Source organism: Eretmochelys imbricata, chromosome 7 (assembly GCF_965152235.1).
Source record: "Eretmochelys imbricata isolate rEreImb1 chromosome 7, rEreImb1.hap1, whole genome shotgun sequence".
Lineage (NCBI taxonomy): Eukaryota > Metazoa > Chordata > Testudines > Cheloniidae > Eretmochelys > Eretmochelys imbricata.
In genome coordinates this window covers 41,716,972-41,733,014 of record NC_135578.1, presented here as the reverse complement: position 1 = coordinate 41,733,014, position 16,043 = coordinate 41,716,972, and the positions used below count along the sequence as shown (strand labels likewise).

Below are 16,043 nucleotides of genomic sequence, written 5' to 3'. Positions count from 1 at the left end.
CTAGATTTCTGCTAGGAAAGATAACCAAAGCCCAATTCAGAGCTGTAAGGATACAGTTCCTAAGAGACCAATCTGAGGGAAAGTTCACAGAAAGGTAGTTGGCTCCTGCTGCTTACTAGTGGAATCCTAAAGGCCACTTGTTTTGGGAAACCCCAGCGATGAAGGCGAGGTGGATGTTGTTTTTTGATTTAAAAACAAATTAGTTTTTTTATTTAGATCAATTTTTAAATTAAATACATATTTATTAAAAACTATTTAAAATTAAATTTGAAATCAAGAACCTATATTAAGGTCTAAGATTATTGTAATCTATTCAAATAATTTAAATTCAATACAAAAAATATTGAGCAATACGTGTTGGCTGCCAAGTTTTAAAGAAGTCAAACCAGTGAACTGCTGGAAGTCGTTGGCAAAGCAACTGGAGTGAGGGTTAGTTGAAGTGCTAAACAGCAGTAGCCTCTTCTACAGGGGGAGAGAGAATATTTTCTTCTTTTTCAGTTTCTTCAGCGTGTTCAGTTTAGTGACTAGTTCATTCAAAGTTACTAAATTGGAAATTGTAAAAGCAGGAAAACTTGTTTTCTCTCTTCCAATCTATGAATAAAAAGTAGCTGTGAACAGATGAGATGTATGAGTTCTAAAATCTTGAAGGACATTGTGACCGGAAACCATTCAGTTCACTAACTACAGATGCTACTTTTTTGTTTAAAAAATCAGCTGGTTTTAAATGCAAAATATGTTTTGATTTTTTTCTTGTCTCTAGCACTTTAAGGTATTTAATACAAAAATTTAAAATGCTTTTGTTCATTTTTAATTGAATTGATTGATACAAAATCATGAGTAGTAAATAAGAAATGCACATTTAATGTAAAGGCTATATTTAGTTGGAAATCAACATGCTTTAATGCTTACCAACCAATGAGAATCACCTTTCTTCCCCCCCTTTCTTAGCAAAAGAACTAAAAAATACAAATGCAAAACATGATTAAAATTGATTACCTCTCCCACTTCCCCTTTGTTTACCTGAGTGCTCTTTTTGGCAGTAAATCATGTGATAGAAGGAATTATTCTTTCACAGGATGTGAAATTAGGTTGTGGAATTCATCACAGGATGACCTTAGCACCAAGAATTTAGTGCATGTCAAAGTGGGATTTGACGAATGAATAAGAGTATCCCAAGTAGTTATTTTAAAGTTTTGGCAGGGATTTGAAACATAGTGCGTTAAGATTTTAAGCCAAATTCTAACTATTAGTATGTAAGATGAGACCACTAGGATGTGTGTATGGGAGTTAGTTCATTCCACATCTGCATACTATTGGTTTTCTTAAATCTTCCTCTGATGTTACTGGTGCTGGCCACTGTCAGATACAGGATGCTTGTCAAGGTGGAATCTGATGCAGTGTGGCAATTCCTATGTTAAATTCTTCCTAGTGGTTGTCGAGGTGAGCAAGTTTGCAGCCTTGAAGTAATGAGTCCCTCGGTATTATTCAGCCAATAGTTGACATGAGTATCTAATATTTCTTATCTCATGTCTAACACACTTATGTCACTATTGAAACTTGTCCCCAGTTTATAATCTGATATAGAAAAATATTTCCTCAAATTCTGCCTAGATTATACTGAAACAAGTATCACTCCTCCTCCTTTGAAAGTGCCAAGGCTTATTTTAAGGTTGTGGATCCCCTATTATCATCTGTTCTCTCCCTTACTTGATGGGCAGTTTAGTCTTGTGGGAGTGAGAAATTGATATGTTGGTTACAAATTGGTTTCTGATGGAATAGAAATATCTGGTAATGTGTGACTTATCCGTTTCTGTACTCCATAGTAATAGCAACTGTCCAAGAGGACAGATGTTACAGACAAATTACTTCTGTTAATTTAAGGCTGAGTTTTATGTTTTCCTGTCAATATGGGTAATGTGCAAAAAACCAAAATACATCATGTTTACACAGCTTAGCCACAGAAGTGATCAATTAGTGGAAAGAGAAGAAAACAAGGTCCCAGACAGAACATATAAAAGTCCCTATAGATAGTGATAGATTCTGCTGCCCATCAGTCTAGTGGAAGAGCAATGGTCCATTACATGTTGGTAACCAGTGAAGAAGTAAAATAACCAAGTAAATTCTTAATTCCCCTGTTCCCGTCCAGTTTGCAGGAGGTACATAAAGATGTGCTCATAACAATGTGAAATTCTAATATATAATGACAGGCTTCAGAGTAGCAGCTGTGTTAGTCTGTATCCGTAAAAAGAAAAGGAGGACTTGTGGCACCTTAGAGACTAACAAATTTATCTGAGCATAAGCTTTCGTGAGCTACAGCTCACTTCATCGGATGCATCTGATGAAGTGAGCTGTAGCTCACGAAAGCTTATGCTCAGATAAATTTGTTAGTCTCTAAGGTGCCACAAGTACTCCTTTTCTTTTTTCTAATATGTAATTAACTATTCAGTTGCTCAGTGTGGTGCTTTTATAAGTGAGAATCTTCTGTGTTTGCATCATTGCTGCTTGCAGTAAAATAGATGAGGAAGTTTATGGAGTATAGCTCTGATGTGAAATTATTCTAGTAAGACCCTCTCTGAAACAGAGAAAGTGATGAAATACTATGTTAATTTAGGCTGCAGAAATCCAAGATCAGTAGTTCTGTGAGTTTACCAGATTGCCATCATAAAATGGTGACCTGTGTAGCAGCTTGTATTGAACAACTGCAATAAATGCCTTCTGGTATCTGTTGTTGGGGAAATACTAAGCACTGAGAGTTAAACTGGACTAACTTCAGATGGAAACCAAGTCCAGTTTGTTTTTGTAGTAAAAGATCACTCTAAGGCAAGGCCCTCTTTCATTTTGTATTGTCCTTTGTATTCCTTAAAATGTAACTTCCTTGTGTAATTTAGACACTAACCCCAAGAGGGTAATAGAGCTTCATTTGCAAAAGGTACTGTTTACTCTCTGAGCAGCTTCTGATATGTGGAAATCAACATTTTGATTTATAACTGAAATATTACATGTACGGTGAGCAACTGTAATATTGAGTCCTGCTAATAAATAGTTGGCAATATAACGCTATACTTTCTTAAAAAGTCAGGCAACATAAATTCAATTTTACATATTTTCTGCTGTGCACGTAGATTAAGCATTCCATTTGTCAATTTACCTGTATGTATCCTTTCTATATGCTGTGCATTAGCACTAAACTAAAAACTTGTTCCCAGCTTGTTACTACATATTAGCCAACTCATACACTTGTGGCTTCAGTTTCTTAGGAATTGAAGTATTTGATGCAACAGTTCGTCTTCTAGTAAAAATGCCATTGCTCGGAGCCCCTGCAAACTGTGTGGGAAGATCTGCTGTTTCTCCATGTTTACAGCATTACAGTTCTTCCCCATCATAATGCTGTTTTACGTTTACTAAAGGTTTACTCTCACCTGATGAAAACACCTTTTTGAAAGGTTTGGGTCAGTAAAGATTAGAACTGGATCAGTAAAACTTCTTCCTATTTTTTGTACTTATTAGAAGTACATCACAGATAGATGGACCTTACAATGAAGCATTTTATGAGAAACTTCTAGATCTTTCAACTGAAGATGATGGAACAGAAGCATTTGCATTTACAAAGGTACCTTTCTTCAGCGTGGGTGCTAAAGCTTACTTTATTCTGTCAGCTTCCATAAAGTATGTCATATATAATTAAGCTTGGCAGAATTTGATTTCTATTTTTTATAATTTTGATGGATAATTGATTTTTTTAAAGCATTTTTAACTATTTAGACTTTCACAGTTGTGGGAAATTTTGGGGAGATTAGACACTTAATGACAGAAACCGCCCTTCAGAAAGTTAGATTTATAACCATTAAAACAAATTGTCAAGAGCAAGTAAATAAATAACCTTAATTCAAGCAGCATTTTTCTTCCTTTACTTATCTGTAAATTTCAATTATTGTCAATGAAACTATTTTTCATCGGTATGTGTGTTTACAGTGAAAATGACTACTGATAATCTAATCCTTCCAAGTTTGTGTATGCTGTAACAATCAATGAGAGAGAAAATCCAGGCAGATGCTGAACAGTTAAAATTCCCATTGAAGTGCTCATACTTCCACTTTTTAACTAAACAAAGGCACTAACTATTCACAAATTCCTTACTCCTTTCTAAATCATATGGTACATTTAAATGCATAGCTATTTCGTATTAGTTGACCTAGTATATAGAATAAATATGTACTCATGCAAAGCAGTCTGTATGAAGAGTTAACCATTTGTAACATGTGACACAGGAAAAATGTTAGTGAATGCATAAAGTCTGTGATGACATCGATATAATCTCCTCAACACCTGAAGTGATTATTTACTTTACATTTTCATTGTGCATGCTTAGATAATGTACTTTGGCTTTGCATCTGTGACTGAGTCCAGAAATATTTGTACAAGTGCTCTTACTATGGAGATAACCTATCCTGTTTTTACCTTGTGTGTAGGTTCAGCAGTACAGAGTAGCAATGACAGCTAAGGACTGCTCCATCATGATTTCCCTTTCACCTTGTCTACAGGATGAATGGTAAGGGATTCTGAAAGACAGTTCAGACAGCCAAGAAAAAAAGCTTTCTATAGTTGATTTGAGTCCAATAATCTTTAGGGTGTTTCACTGTTGGGTTGCCCATGTTGACAGTGGGAGTACTAATCATGAAGTTCTGATTAAAATATTTAGAATAGGAGGCTCAACTTTTTTTTTAACACTGAAACTACTTAGGGCTTGTATTCACTGCAACAGTTAGCTTGAGTTACTGCAGATGAACTGTTGCATTCCCACTGCATTACTAGCTCAAGTATCACCTTCAACCTACTGTCTGACAGGCTACCTAACTCTAGCTAGAGAGTTTAATGTGGGCAACTCTCAAGTTATAATTTGAGCTAACTGTGCTATGACGCACTCTTAATTTGGAGGCTGAAATCTGTTTCAAAGTCCTAATGTTGATGATGTGTCTTTAAGGATAAACAAAAATGAATTACCTCAGTCACCATGGCAAAAGAGTTACGTTCTCATTCTTTATCATTGCATATCTTTTGATTCCTTTCTGGATATTAGGATTTATTCAATGTCTTATCATTAGAGTGATAGACTTTGGATGGAAGACATACTTGGTAGTGGCTGTGTTCATCCTCTGATTTGAGGTATGGAGGAAAGCTGCTTTTGAAAACAGATAGAGCCAACTTAACCCTTTTAAGTGACTGACCTGAAGAGTTAAGTATCTTGCTCTCATTCTGTCAAAACTGGTTATTCATCAAGAGGTACAACTTTTGTTGCAACTACACAGCTTTAGTAACTTAGTGTCCATGTTGACTTTTTTGTCAACACAACCCTAGTCATCTCCTCAGTGAAGTCAGAAACTAATTTTCCGTGTGGATTTGTGCTGTTTTTGAGGATCAGCTCTGAAGAAGGTAATCTCTCTTCTCTAACCTATAATACTCGTTTAATTGTTGAGAAAATAAGATAGAAAATTCTCCCATCCAAACCTTTTACTTAGATTTTGTAAGTCATTCAGGGAATTATTTTCTAATATCATTGTTTTAAGATGTGTTCATAACACCTGAATGCTAGTTCTGATAGGCAGAAGGCAATTTTATTAATTCAGGACAATAAATTGAACAAAGTAAGTTTCATACAGAGGAAGAAGAGGCTATTACTTCAGTTTAGTATATAAAAAGGACATTTGTGAAGTGGCATTAACACTACCTAACACTACATTATGTCTGAGCAGGTGATGGTTGTTTCTAACTGTAGAAGCTCTGTGCAGTACTTCGACACACTTTTCATTTATACAAGTAGCTCTTACTGCCAAAACCGCCAGTTGAGATTAATTCATTTAGCAGTAGTAGAGCAATTTAGGGAGGTTTGGTTTAGATTGGTATGAAAACTAACAGGAAGAGGATTGGCATGTGTAAAGAAATGGCTTATTCATTCCTGTTCCCACATAATTTTGGACTGGAAAAACTATACCTGAGTTAAGAATGAACCATGGCTGCTTTTAAAAGCTACATCATCTGAAGTCCCATTTTTCTGGTTTACAATGCCTAACAAATACGGAGACGCTGGCAATGTACTGCATGTGATCTTTACATGTAAAACAGAGTTATTTGTGATAGAGCCTTAGATAGGCACTGGGCTTTGAATTTCCACTAAGAATATAAGGTGTCTGTTTGCTTTAAACAAATTGTCTTGCAAGATTCCATTGGTCTTCTTTTTCAGCTCTGCTCAAAGGCCTGTGGTTCTGGCATCCAGATCCAGATTCACCTTTTCCGTTTCTGTCCTGGACCTAGATCTTAAGCCATATGAAAGCATTCCACATCAGTACAAACTTGATGGCAAGATAGTAAACTATTATTTGAAGAATGTACAGGCCAAAGATGATCCAGTGATGACAAATCTGTTCAAGGAGAATGAAGACTGCACATTAGTTCTCCATAAAGTGTAACGGTTTCCTTAAGGTTATGGTTGAAAGTGAAGGGTTAATGAAATGTAGTTACATTGATTTTCTATTATGTTCAGTGCATTTTTCAGCTGTGAATTCTTTTGCTTTAAGAAATATATTTTAATGGGTATGTCTTTCAAAGACATGGCATAGTACTAAAAAAAAAAAAAAAAACCCACCTTCCAATATATAAATTTAATCTGAAGGAATGTATTCAATATTACAGAACAGATGTGTGCCATACCCTGCAATGACATGACAGATCAAGTCCATGTTCTTAAAACTGAATGACTACTATGTGAAGCACCGAATGAAACATTCTCGATTAATTCTCATTTATTCTTCAGTGCAGTTAAGAATTTCCAGATACATTGCACTAATGCAGAAAGCCTGATCATTAACATGAGAATTACAGGATGGCCTTGTACCTTGTGCATTTTAAAACTCAATATTTTAAAATAAAAGCAAACCAACCCCCTACACCTGCTGCATTGATAAAACCAAATTTAAAATTAAGCCGCACTGAGCACATTAAAAATGCACTAAACTTAATTCAAAATAAATTGCTGCCCATGTAATTTAATGTTAAAAAACAAAACACACTACTGTATTGTATAATTGCTCTTTGGTGCTGGCTAGGTAGAGCTTGCATGTTAATGCAAATCTATTTTAAGCAGAGAGTGAAACTGGGAACTCCAGACTTTGTTTCCAAAAGTGGTGTGATCAGTCTGAAAAAGCTTTCTGTAACAATTTGTATAAATGTAAGTAGAAATTCACAAAACGAGGGGTAATGGTTAGGAATTTTACTAGGGAAGCAGCCTTGATTTTTAATTATTTCCTGGTTGAACATATCAGGCTTTCATCCTATGGTCCACACAGAGCTAGTCCTGCTAAATTAGTGAATCAGGAACTAGCTCTTTCCTAATCAAATTGAGCTTTAGGAATTGTATACTCAATTTTTGTCCATATGATTTTAGACTGAAATCACATGCCAATCAACTTTTTTGTGCATTAAATAGCAGCTAGCAAAGGCTGCTCTTGAATCAGGCTGTGACTGCAATGACATTTTTCTTGAGGAAAGGGTTGACAGATGGTATTTGCTTTATCTTGTAAAGTTCACTGTAATTGTAGGTTGTGACTTTTCCCTGATGGTGAGTGTCAGTTAACTTTGTACCAACTTTTAGCAGTGGCTTTAGTTTGTGTGGTAACAAGTTAAACACATTCTGCTAAGCTGGAGAGGTGATCTGTGTGGATGAGGTGCTATTCTCTGATTCTTGTGAAGTTTAAAAGTGAAACTGCTTCAACTAGATCAAAAACAGTGGGATGAAACTATATATTCAGAAATGTGGGTATTGTGGTATAATGAACTACAGGTTCTCTTTTGCCTGTCTAAAAGCTTTCTTTACATTTCTTTGGGGTTCTCATACCCTAAGAATGTACAAGGAGATGTTCTTCAAGCCCATCTTGAAATGCTGCTATCTGTATACAGTAGGTATATACTGGTTATAACTTTCAAAATATGGAGGTTGTCTTAACAAGGACTTATCTCTCCTTATAAAGTAGTACAGTAGATTAATATTGGGAGCTTGAATCTAATACCCTTCTTTCATTGTATTTTATTTGAACTTCTTCAGAGTATTGGCTTTCATAAAAAATGGCACCATGTTCATTGGCAGGACCCAATGTACAATTCTGTGAAACCAGGGACCGTTTGACAGTCGGGCCCAGAGTGGTGATATTCCTAATGAAAACTTATTTACACAGCAGTATTGCTTAACACTTAGGAGTGAACCATGTTACCTTGATCCGCTAAACCTACCACCAGTTAGTAATGTGCCTTTCTGGGGTGCAGTTGTTTGCTCTTTAGATTAGACTTGTTATATCCACAGCAATCTGACCTAGTTGTTGATTTATTGCTGTGTGGCTAGCTGCATTGTTGTAATAATACCACCCTCTGAGCAGGGGATTAAAAGAAAAGTCACAAAGGGGCTGGTCATTTTTAGTCAAAATGAAGAAGTTATCGACAGGAAAAAAAAACAACCCAACATACTGTGGTCAGGTTTATACTGTAATTTTCCACTCTTGGTGTATGTACACCATAGTTTCCATTTACATGCAGGAAGCATCTAACTGTAGTTTGCTGCCATATGTAATTTAAAGAGGAATCTTGCTGGCACAAAGAATCAAGATTGCACAAAAATAGTGAAATGGATGTAGTAGTATTAGTTAGTTCTGCCTGCTCAGCAGCAGATCCCCAAAACAACCTTTTCTATGTCTGAATAAGAAGAAATTTGAAATAAATTGTAGTCTGTCAGCTACAGCTCCTACTGTTGCTCAACTGCATGCTCATCTGTAGGGGTAGGAAGGCTGAATCAAGCCACCCACATTGGTGCTTCAGTTCAGTTATTCCTTGCCAGAACAGAAGGGGATACTGTGAGTGACAAAATAGATTGATATTTTCTGATAATGACGGACAAGCTTACTACTGTTTTAAACCAGGCAGGTCTAAGCCAAGATCTACCAGCCTTACCCTGGTTTATGTGTGAATGTAAATGTGTGTACACTGCTTGCTCCATCAAAATGTACACCAGCTTGTAGTTGTGTATGAATACTTAGAGAATCATGCACTTGAGTTTGCAGAAGAACTCTTCATTGAAACTACTTAGCAAGGGAGTTCTATGTTTACATAAATTATAGCCTTTTTGGCCCCCTGAACCCAGAAAAATACACCATTTTTAAGGTACTAGCAATTAATTTTGAGCTTGCCTGCCATCACTTTTCCAATGTTTAAAGGCCTCCAAAAGTAAAATGAGGTGGTCACTTAAGTACATGGAAAATGCCTGGCTATTGCAGTACTTTTAAAAGCCAGTGCAAAGTTGACTGTTTTCCTTCCCCTAAAAATGTATTATGGTTTCCCCCTTTGAGAAATGCTAGACATTTACAAGTGAGCTAATTCTAAAATATCTGACAGAGCCCTAATGAGGTTGCAAGAATTGTCTTGAAACTGCTTCATATTTGTTCATGGAATGTAAAGTTGACAATATTCCTCGACTGTTGTCTGCCAGCAGCAACCTATCTCTGTGATGATGCAAGCTTTCAGTGCTTTGAAACCAAGCCATGTTAAACAGTCATTAATGTGTAACACTTTGTGAAAGTAGTAGTGTCTGTTCTCCATCCACATTATAGAAGCAGCAGCAGCTGTACTGTTCCACTAGCATTCACAAAATTGATTTCTAACCACCTGACTATTCTTCACAAACTTCAATTTGGCTGTATTGGTCATTAATTTCTGTAATTCTAGCTTAATTGAGTAGCAGGAATATTTAAATACAACTTTATTCTTTCAGTGTCACTGTTCTCTCTATTTTAAAATCACTGTACTTTTTGTATAGAGCTGTGAAATGAAACTTCTTTTTATTGACTTGAATTTGACAGCATATGTTCCTGTAACCCGTTCTAGAAAATGTTAAGGACAGAAGAACCACTCTGGTACATTAATTCAGAAAGTTAAATTTATACTGAAATTCACTCTAATTATTTTATTTGGCATTTTTGTATTTAAATTGCTGTATTTATTTTTCATGTCATGACAATTTATATATAACGTGCCATAATTGTACAGATAGCATGTTTATGGGTATGGTTTTTAAATGGAAAATAACTTAATGTTTATATTCAATAAAATTATAGACTGTATAACTCAATATCATAATTAAAAGAATTTCCAAATTTCTACCAGTTAGAGTTTTGTAAGTAGTATTCATTTCTCCATGCCAACTGATTTGATCAGACTTTCAATGGCGGCCTCGATCCCCAGCAAAAGGAGCATGTTTCTGAAGCACTGGGGTCCATTTTCCACAGCTGCTTTCTTATCCTGCAGGGCTGCAAGAAAAGATTAAATACAATTAAGTCCTAACTACAGCAAATATACAGAGCATAAAACCTAGTTAAGAGGACAGTACTGGGCTCATGTGACTAGACTTAGAGCAGTACATAAACACCTCTGCTAAGGAGGAAAAAGTAGGTTGCACACTTAATTCAATCATTTGAATAAGGGGTTTGAAGCCTTTGCTTTATTTCTCTGTTAGACTAATTTACACATCAAGATTAAGCTTGGAATAATTGTCTCCAGTTGTTTGCCTCTGTCTTTAGAAAAACAGCCTGGTTATTCTCAAGCTTTAGAACAGCAGTGGAATGTAAACTAAAAATCAGCTGGTTAATACCCGGAAAAGGATAAAATCAAGGGATTCTGAACTTCTTGCTTTGCAGTAAGGGGCTACATCTGTATGTATTAATGAAACATGAAAATAAACATAGCCTGTGGAAGCTTCAGCATCACCTCAAGCTTCCTAGAGACCCCTCCAGAGCCTGACAAAGTAGTATTGTGGTTTCTGGACAACTCTTTCCCCTACCAAAGGTGCTGCTATCACAAACGGATTTCAGGTAGCTTCTGCCTGCTTTAGAAGAGGGGACCTGTTTAAGATCAGTCAATCTGGAAGCATGTGCAGAGGAGGAAGTACTAGAACATATTAGAGTCACTGTATAAATAAATACCTAACAATCAAAGGCAGTTAGATTTATAAAAACAAAGCAGATCCATCAATGTTTTTGGAATGTGTCTTCAATGAGACAGACTCCAGTGGCATATAAAATAGGTAGCAGGGAGCTTCTGTTTGACTGACATTTCCACCATGCCCTGCAACACACCAGAATGCCACTAAACTGAAATTTGGGATGAGATGGGGCTTTTTAATTAGTTTTGCTTTAAGTTTATTTGTTGGAAGCTAAAGCAGCACAGCACGCTAGATGAACCCTTCCCCCTCAAAAGAAAACCAACAACAATGTTGTTTCAACGAGCTTTGACAAAAATTTTTTTTGAAGGCGTCAGGCTGTGAAATGTTCAGACTCTAACAAAAGTTGTTCTTGGCCTGAGCTGTCATGACTTTCAAAAAGCATTACCGATATTACACACCAAGCACATTTTTTTAAACAGGGAACGCTTAATAGACATAGGTTTATGCCTATTGGGATGATAGACCAGTGTGTCAGTTTCAAAAACATTCCTAATAAAATGCCAGCTTTCATTTTTGCAGCCTTTCCTACAAAATACTAGTCAAAATAGGTTCTGCTAGATCTGCCACACATCACAAGTCAGAGCAAAGTAAAGTATGACATACTGTGTGTAACATGCTCTGTACTGTGAGCCCAGAGTCCATAAATACCAGGACACAAACTATTTAAAGTCAGAAATAGGGAAAACACCTTTAAAATATACAACAGGCATATTACCTTGCGCTGGTATTCTAGGCAGAAGATCCAGGACAGGTATAACTCTCCCTTCTTCATCCACATATATTTTCCAAACAATCATTAACTCAAACCTGTATCATGCATATTGGGAAGCACTTTAATGCACAAAAGTAGCTTGTATTTTTCTATGCCAAAGTTTTCTTCAGTGTATAATTTTTTTCCTGCAGAAAATAACTTATCAGAAAGTTGCTGCAGTTATGTCTTTTGCCCACCAGGGGCCACTGTGGCACTAGACCAGAGCAGCTGCTTTGGGGCCATCCCCAGCTGTGATAGGGAAGAGAAGAGGCTGCCTTCCTGAAGGCAGTAGGGCCAGGTCTGGATATAGGGGGACAGACTGGGGCAGGGGCTGAAGGGGAGTGGAGGCACAGGGCCACATGGGGATGGAGGAAGGGGGTGCCTGATCATTTTTCATTGTCTGTATTGTAACAGGCATAGTTGCTGACAGATTTTGAAATAAATTACCAAAATAATTGAAACTGGTGTGGTTGTAGTGTGTTATTTTGACAAATAAAATAAGCAGAATTTTAAAATATGCACAGAATTTTTAATTTTGTGTCTCAGAATTCCCCCAGGAGTAACTAATAAGACTTGGTAAATCTAAATGTAGTATAATGAAAAAGATTGGAGGACAGGGGAAATGATCACTTCCAACTTTGTGTAGTTCTGGTTTCCCTGTATAAGAAAATTAGCAAATTAATGCCTTATCACCTTCATAAACTGAGGGAAAAACTATGTAACCAAGACCCTTTGTTTCAAATAATCTTAGTAACCATTATTTATATATTTTGCGTTAGAAGTAATAATCACCCACACATGCTCTGAGGACCCTATCAATTTATTCACTATTACAAAGGCAAAATGTAATTCAAGCAGCTTACCCCTCGTACCGAGCAACAGTACATAATGAAATACTATCTTCCCCCCACACATCACCCTGTACCTCAGACCCTTCTAACTCTTTGTGCATGAGGTGAAACAAACAGGCTCTGCAGCATGATGTTGAAAATTGGCAAATCTGGACCACTCAGACCAGGGGCAGGAAGACATTGCTGAATCCCAGGCTCTTGTAGAGAATTACTGCCAACTGCCCCTGTCTGTTATATCAATAGGGATCAGGATCTCTCCTGACCACAACTGTGGCAGGGTATCACAGGAGAGAACAAAGGTGGAACAAAACTGCAACCTCTAATTTGAGACACTTCCAATTTAAGGTATAGTGTGTGGCAGGGACATGTTTTTGATTTCAATCCTACGGGCCCAAATCTTTCATTTTGGGTTGGTTTGTGGGTCAGACCCATAGTGGAAGGTACCTACTTCCTGGTTCTGGATTGATGCAATCAGCCTTGCAGGAATTTGGGACCAGATCGTTAGAAATGTTACAAGAGCAGGTATTTTATGAGATTTCCAGTGTCTTGAGCTAAGATCTTAGGAGAACACCTTAGATTTTACCCAGCACCGAATCCAACTTTGAACTTGGGCTACAAAGAGCTTTGGAACTGCTTCCTTGGCCCATCTTGACTCCTAGAGCTCTTAAATATACAGATTTGGGGCCAAATTCTGCTCACCTTACTGACATGGCTCCATTGATTGAATTACTGTCATCAATGAGATGAGCAAGATTTAGCCCCTGGTTCACAAACAGTATTTGTAATGGCATACATTGCAACAGAGGTGTTTTCAACTAGAGCTGATCAGGATGAAGTCTAATACTAGTATAATTTATTTAAAATGTAATTCAAAATCTAAAATTCTACTGGAGCCTCCTACTGTCTCTCTCTTTTATGTTATATATTTTTCTAAAGGGCTCTATAAAGTAGCAACATATAGTTGTCATCCCCAGAAAGGCCATAGTGAAATAGCTTGCACCACATGCTATTTGCTTCTTGTCTCCCAAGATTTTTGTATGTGTTGCATCTATGAAAAGCATCACACAACCCCATGGTATACACTAGAGTGATAGGTGACTTTTCTTTAAAAAATAAACAATGTAATTCTGAGATTAAACTACCTTTCAGTGTATGAAAGTGAAACTGAAAAACAGTTATTGGTGGATTTATTTCCAGCCCTAGAGACCATTAACTCAAATTTCAGGTTTTGTTCAATTCGTCTTAAATACAGACATTAATAAGCATCTTGAAATGTCTTACCCAGAAAGTTCAGGGCTCCTTATAACCAGGTAATCTCCAGACGGTCCTTCAGGAAGTCTTACACTATCAGGATATTTGGCCTGTTAATAAAAAGGGAAATAAGAATATAACCAAGCAGTAAAGGTGGTAACTACACAAACTGGCTTCAGAATAAACTTTTTTTCCAGTTACAATTGATCTTAAGAACTATTAAAGACAAAGACTAAAAAGTGCTAAATTTATACTGAAGTGAATTGCAAAGCTCTAACAATGTTTAGACAAAATCAGGTGTATGTAAGAGCAAAATGTGTATTAAATGTACAAAACAAAACCTTCATTAATAAACTCAGTTTGTTAGACAGCATTGTGGCATGTCCATCACAGCTCCTTTTTTTTCCAGCAGAGATTCTCCAAAAGAATGAGAAAACAAAATGGATTAATTTCCTTGTTGGTTACTCAGATCATTTGTTGATTAAACATGTTTTAATGTTTCATCTTTTCTTAATACTTAACTTTAAAATGTGAGCGTCAACACAATAAAATGTAAATAACAGAATTTCTCTTCTAGACTGACTGGCCAAAACTGGAAGCACTCTCTCTCCTAAACATTAAAACATCTGAATTTGTGGGGAAGCTCGTTAACACTCCAGAGTCAGACAAAATTTGCACTTAAAAGAGGAGGTTATCACCTGTAACTGGAGGTTCTTCGTGATGTGTGGTCCCTATTTGTATTCCATTGAGGGTTTACACCCCTGCACCATGCGTCTGGAGCCAGAGAATTTGAAAGTAGAGTCTGTTAGCGCATGCACCCTGGCTCACTTCAGGTTTCACCCAAGGTGATAAAGGGCATTTCCAGATCCTTTTTCACTGCAAACCCAGCAGATCTGCAGCAGAGGGGAAGGAGGGCAGGAAGTAGAATACAGATAGGGACTACTATCTTTAAGGACCTCCTGTTATAGTTAAGTAACCTCCTCCTCTTCAAGGATGGTCCCTATTGTATTCCACTGAAGGTGATTAACAAGCAGTACCTAAGGCAGAGGAGGATGCAGGGATGAAGATGGAAGGGTTGAGCAAAGGACAGCTGCACGGAAGAAGGCAGCTGCCGCTGAGTCCTACACCAAGGCATAATGTGTAGCAATGGTGTGTACTGATCTCTTTGTGGCTGCTCTACCTGTCCTAGAGTGGTACATAGATTCAGAGATTCGTAGATACTGAGGTCAGAAGGGACCATTATGATCATCTAGTCACATCATGGAAGGAGGCCATATTCAAAGCCTGAGTTCTCATAAAATGGGCCCACACCCCAGAGTGCGGAGGCAGACCAGATAACTGAGGGAGTGTAACGCACCCCAAAATCCACTTGGAGAGTCTGTGTGTGCAGTGTGCCTGATGTTTCATTCTTTTAGCTATTCTAACAAACAGTCTGGGGGATTTCCTGACTGGTCTTGTCCCATCAAGGGAGTGGAGGAGTTGTCCTTCTTCAGAGTTGTGCAGCTTTGGGAAGAAAACAAAGTGAATGGATTGATTAACATGAAACTGGGAGATGACCTTTGGAAAAAATTTGGGATGCTGGCACGAGGAGACTATCTGTATGGAAAGTCATGAAAAGAGAAACCCATCATGGCCCCAAGTTCACGGACCCGTCTCGCCAAAGTGACAGCAATAAGGAAGGTGGCCTTTGTGGAAAGGAGGGATATAGGGCATGATGCCAGTGGTTCGAAGGGCTGTTTCATTAGTACAGATAGAACTAGGTTGAGGTCCTACTGGGGAGTGATGGGTTGGATGGGTGAGAAGGTTCTGATGAGGCCTTTCCAAACTCTAGCAGTCAACAGGTGTGAAAAGATGGAATGTCCTTCCAAATATGGTGATCAGCTAAACCCTGAGCATGTGGGCAAGACTCACCAGCCAGACACCCAGTAAATAATTTGCTGTAGTAACTCAGATCCCATCCCATCTAACAGCCCATCACAGTCCATTGGGCATATCTACCGCTAATAGTTGAAGAGCAATTAATTGCCAAAATTAGGCTATCCCATCATATCATCCCCTCCATAAATTTATCAAGCTTAATCTTGAAGCCAGATATGTCTTTTGCCCCTACTGCTTTCCTTGAAAGGCTGTTCCAGAACTTCACTCCTTTGATGGT

At 37.5% G+C, this 16,043-nt stretch overlaps 2 protein-coding genes across 5 annotated transcripts in view; one reads left to right on the top strand and one right to left on the bottom strand.

Annotated features, from left to right (window-relative positions):
- IPPK (inositol-pentakisphosphate 2-kinase) overlaps positions 1-16,043 on the top strand; it is a 113,107-nt gene that overhangs the window by 91,217 nt on the left and 5,847 nt on the right. For 3 of the 4 annotated variants that reach the window (XM_077823084.1, XM_077823085.1, XM_077823087.1), the window contains 3 exons: positions 3,508-3,610; positions 4,470-4,549; positions 6,239-10,194. In XM_077823084.1, the coding sequence (XP_077679210.1) occupies positions 3,508-3,610; positions 4,470-4,549; positions 6,239-6,464 (409 nt within the window). In that variant the 3' untranslated portion in view covers positions 6,465-10,194. Of the gene's footprint in view, positions 1-3,507; positions 3,611-4,469; positions 4,550-6,238; positions 10,195-16,043 lie in introns of those variants that run through there. The other variant, XM_077823088.1, reaches the window with a different exon arrangement.
- The window catches only part of CENPP (centromere protein P), a 331,014-nt gene continuing 324,956 nt past the window's right edge, over positions 9,986-16,043 (bottom strand). The window contains exons 7-9 of the mRNA XM_077823091.1: positions 13,919-13,998; positions 11,751-11,842; positions 9,986-10,343 (exon numbers count right to left, since the gene is read on the bottom strand). Coding sequence (XP_077679217.1) covers positions 10,222-10,343; positions 11,751-11,842; positions 13,919-13,998 — 294 coding nt within the window. The 3' untranslated portion in view covers positions 9,986-10,221. The remainder of the gene's footprint in view (positions 10,344-11,750; positions 11,843-13,918; positions 13,999-16,043) is intronic.